Source organism: Filicampus tigris, chromosome 12, assembly GCF_054856515.1.
Source record: "Filicampus tigris isolate MCC_2025a chromosome 12, RoL_Ftig_1.0, whole genome shotgun sequence".
Classification (NCBI taxonomy): domain Eukaryota; kingdom Metazoa; phylum Chordata; class Actinopteri; order Syngnathiformes; family Syngnathidae; genus Filicampus; species Filicampus tigris.
In genome coordinates, this window is record NC_141228.1 from 11,420,913 (window position 1) to 11,440,532 (window position 19,620).

The following is a 19,620-nucleotide window of genomic DNA, read 5'->3' on the forward strand; positions in this document are numbered from 1 at the left end:
ATGGCAACAGCCTACGCTGAAGGGGCGCCTTGGGTTGAATTGTGTGTCGAAATTTCCCCGAACAATTATAACACATAATGAATCGGGATTTCACCCAATTAACAGAATAATTACCCTTTTAGCGTTAAGTAATTTCTCTAAAATCAGTTCATATAATGCAGGGAAACATCTTTAAAAATACAAGCCAACCCTTTCCGCAAATGGTACAGTCTGTTAGCTCCCCTTGTGAAAAGGGAAGCGACCAGGATACAGGAAGCAAATATTAAATCTACAAAACTGGTTATAACACTGAGTCAAGTTTAAACACAGATTTGTTTAAATACCGACAAGCTGCTGAAATCATTGAATCAATCTGATCTGAAGAAAGTGCAACAGCTTAGATATGCTTTTAATTAATTTTCCAAATTGCCCCCAAAAGACTTTAAAAAACAACAACAGGCATGCCATTTACAGTGATTGGCAAAGCAGTACAGTTGTACTATGATTCATTTTATTTTATTTATTTGTTGCTGGAATGACCAGATCCCATCTGAAATACACTGTGTAATTTGTCACTCAAAAATATTCAGTTTCAAAAGATGTATTGCCAAATACTTGGTTTGGACTGTGCTGGGAGACAGCTGTGCCAAGTCTCACAATGACACATCACGGCTGGACTGCATCTGGTTCATTGAAAGGGATCCCTTTCCATTAGGTTCGGATGAATTTTTAATGGGGCCAATGAAAGGGAGCAGTGGAGTAGGCTTTTCCATATCTCTGCACGAGCTATAATCAATCGAGGGAAGATGAAAGTTGCCCAGCGCTTGGTTTCCTTTCGAAGTGGCATGGGGTCAGATTAAGTCTAATTGAATTCACACCCAGCAGCAGTTTAGGTGTGTCAAAATGATTTGCCTCCAAACACATAATGAGGTTTAGTGACATACTGTGTTGTGTTGGTTATTACGCTATGTATGATTTTTTTAAAATTCTACAATCATTATTAAAGATGAACATGATTAATTATGAGTTAACAAAAAGACCAATAAAAAATGTGTTATCCCTAAATATTAGTCATCACTAATGCCAAGCCTGCAGGTATGCACAATGATAAAACCAAGCAAGACGAAGCAGAAACCTTGTAAGACCATAGTGCCATATACTTTCCAATCGGGAGTTGCTCAACACAAGAATGATGTATATGATGCAATCGCAGTTTGCCAGTAATTCAATTATTGCAGCACAACAGCCGTACATATTTTTCACGAGAAAATAATCCAAGGAAAAGTATAGACAACAGGTTAACTCTTCTGTTTTTATTTATCTATTTATCTCAGATGAAAAGCGGCTGAATGTGTTAGCCAACTGAGATTCAGAGTCAATGTCCAAAGGCACATCTTTGCCCAATCAGGTCCCCCGGTCCATTGCTTGGCAACCAAAAGGGGTGGGGGTAGAATGATACTATAAAAATAGAACATCAATAGCTCTATGTAAAAAAAAGACATGCATGTCAGTTAGGATATAAATAGTATCTGGGAGCCTGGATAGGTTATGTTGTACAATAGCTCAATTGTATTGTCACCTGCAGCACATAATGTATGACAGAATTTTGCATCAATGCAAAATCAAGGAGAGTAACGGTCAAGGATTTGAATTTGTGACAGTTTTATGACTCTGGATGAGATAACATGAGATGACTTTACAACACCTTCTATTTATTAAGCAAAAACGGAGAAAGGCTATGAGTGTGCCTAGTATATAAAGGTATACTTCCTCTTATTGTAATCTTGATGGTGGTTTGTACGAAGGTAGATTATTTTGACATCTAATACAATGAATTTGAATGTGTCCTACCAATCAATGATGTGTACATAAGTGCAGTTGTTTTACACCTTTCTGTTTTGATATATTTAAAAAGCTCTATGTGAGTAAATATAGTTTTTTTTAAAATGCATGGGTGATTAAACTGAGATAGTGGGACACAATTTTTAATGAGTTTTGAAATCATTTCTTGAAAATGTAATTTTCAATTTCTTTTTATCCCGCATGCGGTGCCAGGCCCAAATGACCGCCATTTAATATTTTCACTGTATCAAAGCCAATTAAAAGGTGTAGCAACAGCAGGACCTTAAAAGGCTTTATCAGGGCTGTCTTATCCACCAGACATCGCCCGGGGAGGCTGGCCGTTGTCAGGGCAACCCTCACAAATGGCTACTGACGTCAAGAAGGTAGGAGAAATATCAGGGAGAGCCAGAGCTTCTATGCATAATGGATTATTGAGGGGGAAAAAAGAACTGTCTTGAAGAGTGTGAAGTGACTTAAAATATGTGTGTTGTGCTCGACTCACGGCTTCTTTCTGAGGTAAATTAAGGTTGACAGTTTAAAGCATTAACTTGATGGCTGGCAAACATGAAATCGACCATCTTCATTCAAACACTGTATCTTGTGGACCATGGAATTGCTCAAGCTGCCAGTAAGTACATATACTGGTGAACACTGGAGATTATGTGTAACATGAGTTTGCAGAAAGATAAGGACAGTATTGCTGAGCTGTGAATATTTTAGATTTTTGGGTCACATGCTTTGCAACTACAGTAGTGTTCATTTTATTTTATTGAACTGTTGGTTCCCGTCATCTTAATCTAAACTTTAAAGGGGAAGTCAGCCCAAAGATATATTTTTTTCAAGAATATGTTCTATGCAAGCCCACTAGTTGAAACAAGGCATTCTGATAAATATTGAGTTTGTGGAATAAGAGTTAATCCACCCATTTTTAGCCATTACTGGCGGCTGCCATTTTGTCACTTCTGTCGACTGAAAATGACATCACAACTACTCAGGGCTCGGGTAACGACCAATCACGGCTCACCTGTTTTCTGAAGCTGAGCCGTGATCGGTCGTTACCTGAGCGCTGTGCAGGTGTGATGTCATTTTCAGTCGACAGAAGTGACAAAATGGCCGCCCCCTGAGATAGCTAAAAGGGGTGGATTTTGCTGCTTAAGTCATATTCCACAAACACAATAATAATGAGAATGCCGTTTTTCAACTAGTGGGCCTGCTGGAAACATATTCTTGAAAAAAAATATGTTTGGGTTGATTTCCCCTTCAAGTTACTGTCTTGAAAATTGTTGCTGTTGTTTTGTTAGGCAGTCCATAGCATTTTCATGAATACATGGCTCCACAAATCTCAATTCTTTATTACTGTGAGCATTCCATGTCTTGCACACACACATTATACTCCCCAGGCCCCAGCACAAGGTGGACTTAGGCACAATATGCTCGCTTATGCATGGGCATGCAACGTGCAGCATAGAATAAAGCGAAATAAATAATGCGAGAATCAAGTCATAGAATTTTGAGAACAACATGACAGGTCTTTAGAGACAGTGGCTACTTGTATTATGTTTGTGTAGGAACACGCTTGATATGAGGATGAGTGCAGCCCAGTGTGATGGTAGAGCGAGGCGTAACTGGGCTTTAGTGCAGTACACGACAAGTGGACCAGTGTTCGGGGATGCCTTTGTTAAGACAGCACCGAGATCATTGTCTTTTGCATTTATTGCCGCTTACTTCCTTGTTCTTGTCAGGACACATGCTGCTGATTGCATAAACACCCGCTTGCCAAAACGTGGTCGGACCAAAAAATCCACAAATTACTCGACCGAGTGAGTTCACAATGCCATTCATTCAGGTTTAGAGATGACAGTTTACTGTACGTTGCCTCCCTTTGACAGCTTCTTGTCTAATCTCAGTGCTATTGTTGGCGCACGAGAGACTGTCTGAGCAAAGGTTTAGTGAAGTGCCCTCATCATTTCTGTGATAATGTCTCTCGTGATGTGTCGGAATTACAAGACTGGTGAGCCGGACGCCGATTGTGGAGTCAGGGTCGCTGTTTTCTCAAGGCTAATGCCGGAAAACACAGGATTCATAAGTGTGAATGTCAGTGTTTGTATAAAGGGGTCCTGCAATTGGTTGGCGGCCAATCCAGGATATTGCCCATTTTGCCAAATGTCAGCTGGAATTGGCCCCATAGCCCTAATGATGATAAGCTATACAAAATGTATGCTTATTTATTTTAACTCAAAGGTGACGAAATATTTTTATGTTATCCAACCACTAGTGCAGATAACACAGCTTGCTTGGCAAGGGGTAACTGTGAAGTGAAAGAATCAAATATGCAAAGAGTCGCTTCTGTCTTTGCTAAATCATTCATGTGAAAGCCCTGAAGGATTGTTTCAACTGAATGTGCAGCGAAGTGAGCAGTTTGTGGGGAATTTCCAACACTTCTGCTATCAGAGTTGCAACAAACATTAAACATGAACCAACGTGCTCTTACGTTTCCAGAGAAGTGAATCACACATCAGGAACAGTTTTGAGGGAAACATTGAGTAACGCAGATGTAATAATGTAGCTGCAACACAGTGGTACCAGATGATCATTCATTTATGACTGTGATCTCGCTGTTAGTTTGACTTGACATTTGAATCTAGAACAGGTTCAAAACACGACATAGAGTAAGGAATGATATCCATCCAACTAGCTATACAATAATTCATGGGTTTACACCATAGAAAGATACTTTTCTTACTAGGAATAATTATCTCCATCCTGTACAAGAAGCTATGGTTGGAATGCAAGCCCAAAAATGCAGCACTGAATTCACAGTAAATAAAACCTGAGCATTTCCTACCTATTGCAAGAAGATCAGCACAGGAAGTGGGTGTTTTCTTTGTAGGTCCTTAATGGCATGGACTTGAAATCGAGAGCACTGGTTTTGGTTCTTCCTTTTGCCGACGTGTGGAGGCTTCGGGGAGGAGTAGTACATGGAGAGACAGAGAGAGAGACAGGCAGAGCTAGAGTATGAGGCTGCTGAGTGGGAGAGTGAGCATATGGGAGGCACAAAAGATGGGAGATGGAGTAGTATTTTTGTTAAAGGGACAGTGTTGTGCTTCCATAAGAGTGAAGTTATCAACGGATGGCGTGCTGTTGCTGCTGCAATGGCAATTGGTTTCAAACAAATTCAGTGGTGGATAGTTGCAGGTAATCATAATATTAGCAGAGGAGTGACACTCAATGTAAAGGGAATCTTGTGTTTTGCAACATGATGGAGGTCAAGGACGGTTAAAAATGAGTAGTCCCCAGAGTTTTGACCTAAGAAGTTGGCCTTCATTTTAACACACTACAATGTTGGGAGGGAATGTTCTAAATTGTATTGTGGCCTTGAATTCGTTACCTTAGGAGTTGGGAAGCTGAATTTTCAGATTGTTTGTGTGTGGTGCTTTTGCATTAAGGCAGTGGTGGGAAAGTTTTGCTATCAGGGGTCCTTTCGGTTTCTAAAAAAAATGTGTATTTCATTTGAGTTGTCATAGTACATTTATGAAGAAATATGCAGCGATTGAACCAATTGGCATTTTTAACAGTATTTGTAATAAAAGGATAATGGATGGATGTTTTAATAGTTCCTTAAGTTACCGGTCATTCGGCACCAGATGCAGCTGTACTGAAAAAAGTGACTCATTTGTGCAATTCATGTGTATAAATGCAATGCCCTCTTCCCTAATTTAATTTGATAACTGAAGTTGCATTATTGCCTTGAATTATTTAAACCTTTTGTTGAATGCTTGAATTAACCACTTCTGTTGAATGTTGAATTGAACAATTCATAACAATATGCATACTATTATTTTTTCAGTTACAACTTGCAAAAGTGGCGATTTTGCACAAGGTGGTTGGCGGTGCAGCAAAGATACAGCAGACGATGTTATGGTGGTTAAAAAGTTTACCTTCTATCATGAAGAAAAGTGACTCAGTTGCAAAATAGATGCGTAAACATAATCTTTGTCCTTTATAGGGCGTTTTGTAGAATAACATTTGGTAAAGTTGACTTTGGTCCCTCCGAGTCATTTCTTTGCCATTTCTGTTGACTGTTCATGATGCTGCAATGATCAATGACAAATTGTTAGTCCATAAATATATTATAACATACTTTTTCCACCTGTTAAGTCATTTAAGTTTCATTTGTATTTCATCATTATATTAAATCATGCAGTCTGTGTCTGCATGTGTTTACAGAGCAACCACTTTTTTAGCATATTCTGTAAGAGTACTCCATGAAATGCTGACATTTTAATGTCAACCTGCATATTTATGGTTTACCCGAGGTTACTTAAGTAAACAAATTGGACCTGCGTAGAATCATATGAATGAAAATGATAAAAAAGTCAACATTTCAGGAGTGACAGATCAATAAATAGTGATGATGCCCATGTGCTGTACTGTCCATTTTCATTTCACATGTAATCGAAACTAATAACATTGTCCATTCCATTGTTTCTGCCAGCATAAGATGCTCACTTTTATTTCAAGAGAATAAAGTATCTGATACAGTCACATAGCACAACTCAATTTCAAAGTGCTTGTACAAAACCGTTAAATCAACATGTTAGATTAACTCAACAAGTTTTCAGGTTTGAAATGTGTCTACAAACTAAAAATCACAGATTCATATCTGGCACCCAAACCATAGATCTACATAATCTATGACTATTACCTTTTTCCAAATGTTTATGAAGCTGACCTTTTCTAATTGACAGAAGCAATAACAAGGTATGATGTCATAATATTCACCGCTGTTCAGTGCCTGAACAAACAACAAACAGCCGCAGGCGTCACTCAAATTTAATTCCCTGTGCAAGAGGAAGATCCTTGCTGTAGTTGATGGTGCAGGTTGAGCGCCTCATGTATTGCTTCCAGGAGTCACTTCCAGACTCTCTGCCTCCTCCTGTGTGTTTCTCCCCACCGAAGGCCCCTCCGATTTCAGCACCGCTTGTTGGAATATTGACATTCACAATGCCACAGTCGGATCCTTTAGGTCCGAGCCAGCGGAAAATCCGGCCCAGATCTTTGGTAAAGATGCTGCTGGACAGGCCCTGCTTCACCTCGTTGTTCCATGCAAATGCCTCCTCCTCGGTTTTGAACTTGAGGACGTAGAGGATGGGGACAAATGTTTCGGTGTGGACGATCGATGAGTCATGTGCCAGCCCCGTGATGATGGTGGGCTCCACATAGTTTCCAGGACGGTCCATGACTTTTCCTCCGCAGACGACAGTGCCGCCTTGCTGCCTGGCCTTCTCAATTGCCAACAGATACTGCTCCACCGCTTGTTTGGTGTGCAGAGGCCCATACAGGGTGCTGGGATCCCAGGGATCTCCAATGCGGACTTGCTTATAGGCCTTGGTGATCCTCTCAATCACGGTGTCATGGACGCTCTCATGTAGCATTAACCTTCTCGTGGTAGTGCAGCGTTGGCCAGCGGTTCCAACAGAAGCGAACACCGCAGAGGGCACCACCAGATTAAGATCGGCATCCTCAAACACGATGATGGCGTTGTTTCCGCCAAGCTCAAGTAGCTTGCGGCCGAATCGTTCTTGGACCATCGTGCCCACCATCTTGCCAACTTTAGTGCTGCCGGTGAAAGACAACAAATCCACCCGCTCGTCCTTGGACATGGCCGTGCCAATATCAGCCCCTCCGCAGGTCATGGAGCAGATGGCACCTGGCAGGTTGTTCTGTTCCAGCACCTCAGCTACGATCTTTGTAACAGCCACGCTTGTAAGAGGTGTGGTTGGCGCTCCTTTCCACAGGCAAACATTGCCACAAGTAAGAGCGAGGGCGTTGTTCCAGCCATAGACGGCCACAGGAAAGTTGAAAGCGGTGATAATACCAACAAGACCAACTGGGTTCCACTGTTCGATCAGGGCGTGGCCTGGTCTTTCTGAAGGCAAGACGGGCCCACCAATCATTCTTGACAGACCGACAGCAAAATCACACACGTCTACAAATTCCTGAACTTCTCCCACCCCTTCAACATAGATCTTTCCCATTTCTAAAGACACCAAGCTCCCGAGTACTTTTATTTTCTTTCTCAGCCCATCTCCAATCTGCCGCACAATCTCCCCTCTTTTTGGAGCAGGAATATCAGCCCACAACTTCCAGGCTTCCTTTGTCTTCTGGACAGTCTCTTCATACTCCGCCATCGTAGCTTGGGTTACTCTGGCAATCGGCTCGTTGTTGGCGGGACAGTACGAGGTGATAACCTCCCCACTGCCTCCCCAGCTGCCATTGTAAACACCGGGGTTGTCCTCAGAGAGGCCCAGCTCCTTCAGCCAAGCGTATTTGGGCTGGCTAATGAGAAGACTTGACATGGCTGCTGACTGGTAAACAGATGGCAATTTATTCTTCAAGAGGAGCCTGCTGTGTCGGGCAATGGTCAAGTTGAGGCAGCGCTGCATGAGTGCTGCCAACAAACAAACAAAAAAAAGTTACTCAAGCTCATCATTTGTAAACAGCCACAACATTTGACCAAACTGCACACTTAAATGAAATTGTGACTGTATTTTTCAGTGATGTACAACTTGCACTGCAGCCAGAGTTACAATTTGGGCGCAGGTTTGTCTGCCTAATTTCGGGCTGCTGCTGCCCTAAGCCATCTAACGTCATGAAACCTGTTATTATCCAAGTATTGCACTACTTCAGTGACGTTATTAATTGCAAATTGCAGTATTTTTGGTACCATAAACAGTTTAAAGTTGCTCCTAAACCCAGTGAAGAATAAGAAACGAGACGCTAGTTTCCCCTTCCCGAATGATCAGCAGAGTACTACCTCTGCCTCGATTCTTGCCAGAAAAAAAAGAAAACATCATAATGTTTGTAACATAAACAGCTTTTGTAATGGATCACGTACACTTGCGCAGGTAATCATAATGTTGTGGCGAGTGGGTGTATAACAATTAATGACCAATTGTCTTCAAATATCAGTCACAAAAGGTAGTTATTTATATTTGACATTAGCGCTTCTCCGTTTTCTATATCTTGCATTAACAATAAATACATTATAAATGCCATATATATGTCTTATGTACAAACATCTTAATTATGTTTAGTTATCACACCACTTGAAAACTTTGTACTGTGGCATGCACGCATTTAATCCCAAATTGGAAGTGGAAATGTGAATCTTAACTTGACTGATTAGTCAAATTGCGCAATTTTGCCGACGCGTTAATAGCTTCCACGATGTTTAACCTCCAAATAGTGCGTACTCGTGAAGTGACGCATATCTATTTCTACAAGTGTCATGGTCGCCCAGACTCGTGGCACGCTTTCGACCGTCGCTCAAGGTCTTGAATTGAATGTTTTCACTGACTGCCACCGTCTTGCAGCTATGACGTATCAAATCGTTTCTTTTACCCACCAATTTCAAACAGTTTTTTTAACGAATACCTTGCAGCCTTTTCACTTACTTTGCTGTATGGTACACAGAGCCACGTCCGCTATAAAACATGAAGCCGTGTCGTCCCCTGATTTATTCGTCATCACACCCGTTACTGCTATGCTGCTCTCTGATTGGACTGCCGCTGTGACGCACAAGTGGCGCCCGCTTCGTTACGGATCTATGCTAACTAACTAACGCAGCTCCTTTGTTGTGATTAGCCGTTTAGCGGTTGTGATTCTGCAATAATAGCACACATTATCACACAAACGCTCTGCTGTGAACATTGCCAAGATGAGCGGCGGAGTGTACGGGGGCGGTGAGTGGCATTTAGCGGTCCCAGAAAGGAATCGCTTTCCCGTGCTGTCCCTCTTCTTAGCCTTGTGCATAGCTGGCTAACTGTGTTAGCCATGCTACCGGTTAGCTGTATGGTTGGAATATACTATTATTTATTACAGCTCATCATACGCACAACCTTGAACATTTGTGGTTACACTTACTTAGTTACGCCAAGGCGCATATTTTTACAGCAGTTCCCCTTGTTAAGATGTCAATGAATTGTTCCTTCTTAACGTAACGAAATGAATGAAAGTGGGCAGGACGAAACAATCATATCTAAAACAGTTCAGTAGTTAGTGACTAAAGTGGATCACGCGTTATCTAACAGCAATGCTTTGCGGGTAGTTACCATTATTATTATTATTTTTACCCCAATTTTTTTTTTTACTGTTGCAACTTGCAATCAACATGATCTCAAACGTGTTCAACTCTCCCTTATAACACCTTCTGTGAGAATTGTCATGCTCTCTAATAATTCCATGCTGTTTTGCTTAGACTCTTGTGAGCATCAGTTTATAATGATAATAATAATAATGGCATCAGCTGAAATAATGGAAAAAAGTAGGAAATACGGTATGATTGTATTTCGTGTAATTCCTTATATCTGTTAATTTGAGAAGGTTGTTGTTCTGCATGTTGGTCTTTATAATCTTGTAGGCTTGATCCTAATTGGTGTATTAATAACTAGTAGATCATGAATGCAGCACTGAATGTAGCATTTGACATACAGCGTCCACACTAAATGACAATACGCTTGATGGGGTCAGCATGTGTAACAGTGGGTTAACACTCAATGATTCTGTGAAATGTTAGTATTACTAATTGATTTTCTCTATGTACTGAAGGATCTGAATCTATATGAATGGATTTATATTAGCCAACAGGTTAACCAAAAACCAAATTGGGAATTACACATCGCATAATCTGTTCAAAGTCTCAGAGTCAGTGTGCCCTGATCTGAGCACGGGACCAGCTGGTGAAGATCAGCCCCATAGGCAATGCCAGCCAAGGAGGAGACCAACCCACATTATGTTTAGATTTTGAAGAGTATAAATGTGAGGGCTGCATGTTAGACTGCGCCCCTTTTCTGCCCTCGCAAGTCTTGGGTGAGAGCATTCGCGAGGATGGAAAAGCTGCCCAGATCTGACCATTGTATGATTCCTGAACTTGAGGTGAAATGGTAAAGAAAACTGATGAGAAAATTCAATCAATTTATGTGAGTCTTTATTTATATTGGATACCTTCTTGAAAGATAAAACGAACATGCATTGAGTAAGTAGTTGTTTTGTAAATTGCTAATTGGGCTTATGGACTCGAGACCTACAAAACATTCCAAAAGTACCCTGAGATTAACTGGTGACTAGTCCAGGGTTTAGCCTACCATTTGCCTGAAATCAGATAGGACGGGCTCAAGTGCATATTCATTCACAAGAGAAAAATAATGTCTTTTTGCTTGTGCATTTGGCAAATTTGCAGTGTTTGGCCGACGTTTGTGGGAGTATATTTTAACACAGTAGGCTAAAAAAATATTGATTCTGAAAGGAATCTACAGTGTTGTCTTGTAATTTCTCCAGATGAGGTGGGAGCTCTGGTGTTCGACATTGGCTCATACACGGTGAGAGCTGGCTATGCAGGAGAAGACTGTCCCAAGGTAAGAGGACCAGTCAAATAACCTGATTCAATGAAGAACATGAGTATATATTCTTTATAGGCCGTGTGAAATGAGCCAGTATTGCTCTCAGTAAACCAAAATATTTAAAAGTAAGGGAATGTATGTCCCACCCTAACCCCCAAGGCCGATTTCCCCACGGTGATCGGTGTGACCCTGGACCGTGAGGATGGCACCACTCCAATGGAGACGGATGGCGACAAAGGCAAGCAGAGTGGCACCACTTACTACATCGACACCAACCAGCTGAGGGTCCCGAGAGAGAGCATGGAGGTCATGTCTCCCCTCAAGAACGGCATGAGTGAGTATTTGTGTCTGTCGTGGTTTTCTCTTCCCAAAGTACAGTGGAACCCCCGGGCAGCCATTTTGTCTTTTGTCGACTGAAAATGACATCGCAACTGCTCACAACGACCAATCACGGCTCAGATTCAGAGAACAGGTCAGCCGTGATTGGTCGTTGTGAGCAGTTGTGACGTCATTTTAAGTCGACAGAAGACAAAATGGCCGCCCCCAGAGATGGCTAAAAACAGGTGAATTTTGCTGTATTCCACAAACGCAAAATTAATCAGAATGCCGTGTTTCAACTAGTGGGCCTGCTGGGAACATATTCTTGAAAAAAATATGTTTGGGTTGACTTCCGCTTTAATGTTCCCTCATGTTGTGTATATAACAGGAGGATTAACTTAATTTAAACATAATGTTGAATTTGCTTGTAAAGGTCATAAAAGTTTCATTCAGTTATTTGCAATTGGAAAATTGCTTCAAGAACAATAATGATGTTAAGCAGCGTTCTGGAATATGGTGTTCCCACAATAAGTTCATCATTCATGTTAGGATGCACAGTATATTGAAAAAATCGGGATAAATGCCAATACAATATGCATATCGTAAAAACATGCAATAATTTTCTTATCGCCACCCAGTAGTTGGACATTATCTAGTGGAATTACAATTAATCTGCTTAGAACACATGGAGCTTGCTTATTTTGCCGCATGAAAAAATGTACTTCTTTAATTACATAATGAAAATGTAATTTATTTAGGTACATGTAAAATATCGCAATCCTTATCCATATAGCCGTAGTCAACAGCCATATCGCATGCTTTTCCAATTTTGTGCAGCTATAGGTCATGCTCATGCTATATGGGATTTTTTAAAGCAATTTTTTAATATTTTTTTTACTGTAATGCCCTTGCATGTTAAAGAAAAAGCCTCGGTCATTTATTGCACCTGGAGAGAACAGTAAGACACAATAAGCAGTAACCACACTCTTGTACGAGCTGCTGTCTGCCACAGCTCTCGCTCAGACACTCACACACAGCCTCGCCGATGTTACATGTACAGTTGAATTTTTTTAGTTTTTTTGTGTGTATTCAAATACATTTACAATGTGTATGAATTATTTTAAATGTGTTTGTGGGATGGGTAAAACTATCAAATATACTGTTTATCAGATTTGCACTTATTGTAGATGGTTCATAATTGTACTCCCCGTGATAAACTGGGGTTCACCGTAGATTGTGTTCAGCCTTAGGGTGTTGCATTTCTCTTCTTGAATTCACAGACATATTAAATTGTTGTGCCATGTCATCTGACTTCACACCATATTTACATAGCAAATGAGGCTGTTCTTAGCCTTACAAGTTCAGTGCTTATAACCCAAATTGCACCACTAGCTTAGTGGAAATATGGCTTTATTACCTGCTCCTTAATACTGATGCGTGATATGACATAAATCCAGCTAAGATACACCAGTAAACTCAATTATAGAGCCCACAAATTAAAGTATGCTGGCCCAGCTGATGATGTTCATCAGGATGAGGACCCGTGGAGATGAAACTATTTCCAGGCCATTGTGACACTAATCTTGATTGCAGCAAAGCGGCAGTGTGAGACCCATCTTCCCTTAGAGGGCTGGCCTGGAACATCGGTGCACGCAGCTCAAATTACGATCTAAAAAAACTCACCATTGCTCTATTTTTCACGATGAAACTGACCCAGTGGTGACGATGAAACAATCATTTTTTTTTGTTCTTGTGACACATAAATGCAGTAAGACCTTCAGCGCATGTAGGCCATGCTATCGTATTTATTCTTTGCATGGTAATTTTATGATTTTTCTTTGCAAGGTCATTTTATGAGTATTCTGCATATCAATGGTGTCAATGACGTTGTTTTTCTCACTAGCCACATTGTACTGTAGTTATGGTTGGCCTTAGGGGCTGGTATAATTATGGGATAAAATCACATTTGGGTTTCTTCGAGTTAAGTTTACAGTCGGGTAATGGAACAAAACCATAACAAACTACTTGCCTTTTGTGTAAATGGGAACAGATTCAATAACTTAATTCTCAATTAAAAAAATGTTTTATAAGGGGAGTTCATCCAAAAATATTCTTTACGCTAATAGCTTGTATGCACCCCCCACTAGTCCAAACATGGCATTCTGAATGATAATATTGCGTTTGTAGAAGATAAGTTAAGCAGCAAAATCCACCCGTTTTTATCCATCTCAAGGGGCGGCCATTTTTCCGCTTGATGTTGACTGAAAATGACATCACAGTTGCTCAGGGCTCAGGTTACGACCAATCACGGCTCAGCATGCGAATGTCACATGGGAACTGTCAAAATCACCCGATCATATTCCATAACTGCCCTTGAATTTGGTTATTACTTTGTGATGGCTAGTTTTGAACAGAACTCAAAGAAAATTTGTGGCAAGCTTTTGTGAGCCACACAAATTGATAAGTCCCAGATTTGTCCTCTATGTAGTACATTAATCTTTTTTTTCATATTTTATATTTATATATTTGTTATGCCTCCATCGTAGTTGAAGACTGGGACAGTTTCCAAGCCATTTTGGATCACACGTACAGGATGCACTTCAAGTCAGAACCAAGCCTGCATCCAGTACTTATGTCTGAAGCATCAGTGAGTTCCTGTCTCTGTAAGATGGAATTTTGAGTGCATATGGCATCTTTTTTCATCTCTTTTCAAATGATGTGTTTTGTGTCTACAGTGGAACACGCGGGCAAAACGAGAGAAATTGACCGAACTGATGTTCGAGCACTACAATATTCCCGCCTTCTTTCTTTGCAAATCAGCCGTGCTGTCTGCGTATCCTTTATGCTCTCTCCTGCTTCTTTTATTATTATTTTTTTTTATTATTATTTTTCTTAAATAATACTATTCCATAATGCATTCAGCACTGTGGGTAAGGGATTAGTACGCCTGCCTCACAGTTCTGAGGTTCAAATTTTATTTGTAGCTGTGTGAAGGTTGCATGTTCTCCTAGTGCTTGTGTGGGAATTCTTTGGGTACTCCGGCTTCCTCCCACATTCCATAAACATGCATGTTAGGCTCATTGAAGACTCTAAATCGTCCTCAGTTGTGAACGGTTGTTTGTCTATGCGAACCCAGTGATTGGCTGACGACCAGGCCAGCATGAACCCTTTGCCCAAAGCCGCTTGGATAGGCTCCAAGTGCTCTAGAAAATTGATGCTCCATAATGGCCATATGCGTCTCATACATGTGTCACTACAATTCCTTTACTCGGAGAAGCTTCGCCAACGGGCGCTCTACCGGCTTGGTCCTGGACAGTGGGGCCACACACACCACAGCCATACCGGTGCATGATGGCTACGTCCTGCAGCAAGGTAACTCATAATCATTCATTCATTTCTTGTTCTTTCTCTTCTGTGGGGTTTATTGACTTAATGGCGCATTACTCCCAATTGTATCATTTTTTGGGGGGTGTTTGTCTTTTGAAGTTGTGCTATATGTGTGTATTGTCTGTAAGTGACTGCAAGTTTTGTTTGTATTCTGTGACAGGCATCGTCAAGTCGCCACTGGCTGGAGATTTCATGAGCATGCAGTGTCGAGAACTCTTCCAAGAGTTAAATGTTGAAATAATTCCACCATACATGATTTCGTCAAAGGTGAACCACCTTTTTTCATTCATATTGGGTATGGTGCTTTTGAAGTAAGTAACAGTAATGAGCAGACGCACAGTGTATGGTTGCTCACGTTTCTAAATTCTGATGTAAGTTTTTGCTGATGGTATTTCATTGACATTGAGCTGACAGAGTAATGTTTTAATGAGTTATTATTTATTTTTATTTTTTGTCACTCGAACTGTATTGCACAATGTTAAGTCGGAATTTACATCACTATTTATCATGCCAGGATCCAGTGCGAGAGGGATCGCCGGCCAGCTGGAAGAAAAAGGAGAAATTACCCCAAGTCACCCGCTCATGGCACAACTACATGTGCAATGTCAGTAATAGCAGCAAACCTGGGCAGCACACAACTTTATACTACAATTTCTTCTAATACAACATGTCTCCTCATTGTGATTACAGTGTGTCATCCAAGACTTCCAGGCATCTGTGCTGCAGGTGTCTGACTCGCCATACGACGAACAGTAAGAAAGTCTAATGCTTCGCCATCAGGCTGTAGATCATTTGCTAAAGAAGATTCAAATAACAGTGAATACCATCCTCTTCCTTCAGGGTTGCTGCCCAGATGCCCACCGTGCACTATGAGCTTCCCAATGGCTACAACTGTGACTTTGGGGCGGAGAGGTTGAAAATACCAGAGGGCCTTTTCGACCCCTCTAACGCCAAGGTAGGCTTTACCTCATTTTATAGCAATTGGACCATGTACTGTACATCAGTAAACTTCAAACACATTTTTGTAAAAGTTTTGTCCTCTGTTTGGATGTACTAACAGTGTCTCAAAATCCACTGTCAGGGCTTGTCTGGAAACACGATGTTAGGAGTCGGCCACGTGGTGACAACCAGCGTGGGAATGTGCGACATTGACATTCGGCCGGTGAATATCAACAGTCATGGCCTCAGCGCGATCATGTCTATTGGTGCAATGAAACCGTAAGATATTTTGTCAGAAACCACTGAGGCAGATATTTGTCTTGTGCGTCAGGGTCTGTATGGCAGCGTAGTGGTGACGGGAGGAAACACGCTGATTCAGGGCTTCACTGACCGCCTCAACAGAGAATTGTCCCAGAAAACGCCGCCGGTGTGTGCTCAACAACTGTCTCTTATGGTCTTTGAGGGGAAAAAAAAAGTTTGAGTTGAAAACAATACCGCACATGGACATGTTTTTTTTTCTTTACCTACAGAGCATGCGACTGAAGCTTATAGCCAACAACACCACAGTCGAACGCAGGTTCAGTGCGTGGATCGGAGGCTCCATTCTAGCATCACTTGTAAGCACACCGAAAGTACTGCTGACATTTTGCTGCCTGAGTAGATGCACCAAACCATTTCCTTGTCTTCCAGGGAACCTTCCAACAAATGTGGATCTCCAAACAAGAGTATGAGGAGGGAGGAAAGCAGTGCGTGGACAGAAAGTGCCCTTGATTTACGGAAAACCAACAAATCTTTTTTTTTTTTTCTTTTTTAAAGCAGTTTGTCCACATACCGTGTTTGTGGATGTGTCGTAGCAACATACATGTTCGCAATTATGTATATCACTTTGTTGAAGTGAGATTAAATGTCTTTGTCATAATGTTTGGTGTGCTGCTTTATCTTCATATGAAAAGTGGTTTACGGTAACTAAATCAATCTCGTGAACATTTGATTTTGCTAGCTTACATCTCCTTTTTGGTAGTCGAGCACACCCCGATACAGAAGCCTGGCAGGAGGGCGTCCGACCTCAAATCGGGGATATTCAACATGTTGGATTGTTTTGGCCCGATTTCGCACAGTGTGTGGTGTGCCCCGAGGACAAATGAGCCAGTTGACAGTGACGTGCAGCCAAAAGTGACGGGGTGGCGAGGAAACGCGGCGGGAATCCAAAATAAAAACAGCCGTGGCGCAAAAGAGCCTCGCGTCTTTTCTTTTTGTCACCTTTTTCCACTAAAAATAGTTCAACTAGCGCCATAGTCAAGACACGATTTGATATCCCTGCTGCCTCCAAATCCGCTAAGTTTGTTTACTACGACGTCTCGTTAAGTCGCGAGGAGTTTTGTGAGATTTTCCTTCTGACATGAGAATATCCGTGAATGAATCGGTTCGTACGTGATCTGTTGATCTTGCTGCGTGGCTGCATACCACACTGTACGTTCAAAACAAATACGTGTGATTTTTTTCTAGTCACGTGTGGGGTCTCTCAGAGTTTGGAAATCGGCCTACAACTTTTAAATCCTGCCGTGTGAACCCGGCTTTAGGCAGTGCTTCATAATAACTTTGAGTTAAAGTGACAGTCTGTGGTGCATAAACCTCAGTGTAGAAAGAGAACTCATAATTGACAAAGGCCTCATTGACTCAGTTGGAGTTTCAACTCATAATAAAACTTAGTTTACTGTCCAGTGGTTCCACCTTAGTGAAATGATCTGAGAAACACATAAGTCAAATGCACATTCTACGGTAATAGTTTATAGTACGTCATTACATAAAAGTTGTATCTTAATGTTCACTCAACAGTTTCAGTTCAATGAAGCGGGTGACAGCCACTTGTATACGACAAGAATGACTGAAGGTTTTCACGAAGCCGGAACCTTCATCTGGGGGAACCTTTCTTGAAGTTTGGCCAGCTTTTTCTTCTCCATGTTGTCTTTCCTGTACTTCGCCCTTAAGAACTTCTCAATGCGTAACCTACAAGATGGGCAGCACAAAAAAAGGGACATTTAAAGTACAACGTAACACTTTTACAACAAGATGTCAAAAGCTGTGTGTGTATCGTATCCTACCTGATGTGCGGTTCAACAAACTTGGGCGTGTAAAACTTCTTCCTCTTGTATCTTTTATTCATATACCAAGGAATGGCATACTCTTTGAATCGATACCTAGATGAAGTGGGGAAAAAAGTTGAGTGAAGGAACAGGAACAGCTTGTTGGGAAGTATCTCTGGTCATTTTCAGTCATCAGTGTGACTGACTGATGTTATGTTATATGTTATGCCATTCATGTGAGCTGAGATCAATATGAACGGAGTCTGCATGTACTCCCAAGAGAGTACGAGTCATGTTTGTGAATTTTTGTGTAACAGTGACTTAACAGGAGATGCCCGGGGGAAAAAAAAAATCCTCCAATAGGCAAATGCCAAACAGCAAATATGCTGGGATCACTATACATGCCATTTACAACAGTATTTACTTAGTAAAATTAATATGTGAATGCGATTATCTACATTTTTCCAGAAATCTTTGGCCGTACTTTGAATGTATTAGAGTAAAAGCTCTAACCAATAAACAAATCCAAACACGTTTTTCCTCCAGGCCCCTGGTCTGCCCTTCTCCTGGCCCGTTTGGAGCAGACGCAGTGAAGTCTCTCTCTCGGTCACCACTGTCTCCAGCCTCAACATTGATCGCTGAATCTAGGAGAAAGAAAAATATGTTATATATTTTTTGAAACCATGCCTGTGGCAATGACCAATCTGCCTTCATGGTGAGGAAGACATCCAAGCGTGATACCAACTTTTTGTATTCTCTCCGGACTCGGCATCTGAATCCTTTGCCTTTTCGCTTCCTGCTCCACTGTGAGAAGCATGTTCCTTTCTTTCAACAACACATACCTGACAAAAGGCAAAAGCTTAAAAACTGTCCAAAATAAAACAAATGCACATTTAGATAAAATTTTATGTATTTAACGCTACCAGAGTTTGTGTAAGTCCTCATTGCTCTTTGTTCTCAGTTGTCTGGCAGTCCAAGGTGCACCTACAATACGATAACCCCCACATTAAATAAGAACAACCCCATCTGAATGTGCTACATGTTTCTGTTTTACCTGATTTCACCTTGCTCTCTCCCCAGTTCTCTGGGAGGTCAAAGAACTCATCCAGCCCCCTTCTGTGGATACTTGTGTGCAAGGCGTGACACTGAACTAGAGAGATGCAGCGACTATACCAGCACTGGGCAACAAGCGGTAACCTTTCCCTGGTGGGTTGAAAAACAAGCATAGTCTCCCTTCTCATGAGTACGCAGAACACACGAATGGGTAATTACTGGTGCCTACTGGTGGAGGCACTGTTTCATTGAAAAAAGCCAACAATGGTGCAATCACACAATGAAAAACATTGCAGACGTTCTAATCTAAAGTTTAACCGTGTTGAAAACTAATCATTTCAACCTGCCATGTGTCTTGAGGTCAGAGGAAAAAAAAATGGGTTAGCACGAAGGTAACAACGAACTAGCCCAAATTCGTATACATACAACCAATTCTTACCTGCAAAGATAAGGATTGCGATTTGTCAAACTAGGTGGGCATCGTTGAATATTTATCTGCGAAGATATTCGACAAACATTCTGCAACTGTTTGCAAAGACTCAAGACGCGTCCTGTTGAAGAGGACGTCGCCATCTTTTCAACGCATCTGTCATCCGTACATTACCCAGCATGCATTT

The 19,620-nt window shown here is 41.4% G+C and overlaps 3 protein-coding genes across 3 annotated transcripts; 1 reads left to right on the top strand and 2 right to left on the bottom strand.

The window, feature by feature from the left end:
- Positions 1-6,303: 6,303 nt before the first annotated feature.
- On the bottom strand, positions 6,304-9,433 carry aldh7a1 (aldehyde dehydrogenase 7 family, member A1). Its single transcript, XM_086047718.1, has 2 exons — positions 9,279-9,433; positions 6,304-8,272 (listed from the first exon to the last, which is right to left on the bottom strand). Exons 1-2 carry the CDS (start codon positions 9,349-9,351, stop codon positions 6,645-6,647), a joined length of 1,701 nt encoding a protein of 566 aa, XP_085903844.1. The 5' UTR covers positions 9,352-9,433; the 3' UTR covers positions 6,304-6,644.
- actl6a (actin-like 6A) lies at positions 9,352-16,785 on the top strand. The gene is made up of 14 exons (XM_086047719.1): positions 9,352-9,566; positions 11,161-11,237; positions 11,382-11,556; positions 14,087-14,187; positions 14,276-14,373; positions 14,818-14,912; positions 15,088-15,194; positions 15,442-15,531; positions 15,618-15,679; positions 15,768-15,882; positions 16,009-16,089; positions 16,198-16,293; positions 16,397-16,483; positions 16,557-16,785. The coding sequence occupies exons 1-14, from the start codon at positions 9,542-9,544 to the stop codon at positions 16,635-16,637; spliced, it is 1,290 nt and encodes a 429-aa protein (XP_085903845.1). The 5' UTR covers positions 9,352-9,541; the 3' UTR covers positions 16,638-16,785.
- An 842-nt stretch (positions 16,786-17,627) lies between these two features.
- mrpl47 (mitochondrial ribosomal protein L47) lies at positions 17,628-19,596 on the bottom strand. Its single transcript, XM_086047446.1, has 7 exons — positions 19,443-19,596; positions 19,005-19,153; positions 18,874-18,934; positions 18,696-18,792; positions 18,464-18,594; positions 17,969-18,064; positions 17,628-17,873 (listed from the first exon to the last, which is right to left on the bottom strand). Exons 1-7 carry the CDS (start codon positions 19,574-19,576, stop codon positions 17,762-17,764), a joined length of 780 nt encoding a protein of 259 aa, XP_085903572.1. The 5' UTR covers positions 19,577-19,596; the 3' UTR covers positions 17,628-17,761.
- Between the last annotated feature and the right edge of the window lie 24 nt (positions 19,597-19,620).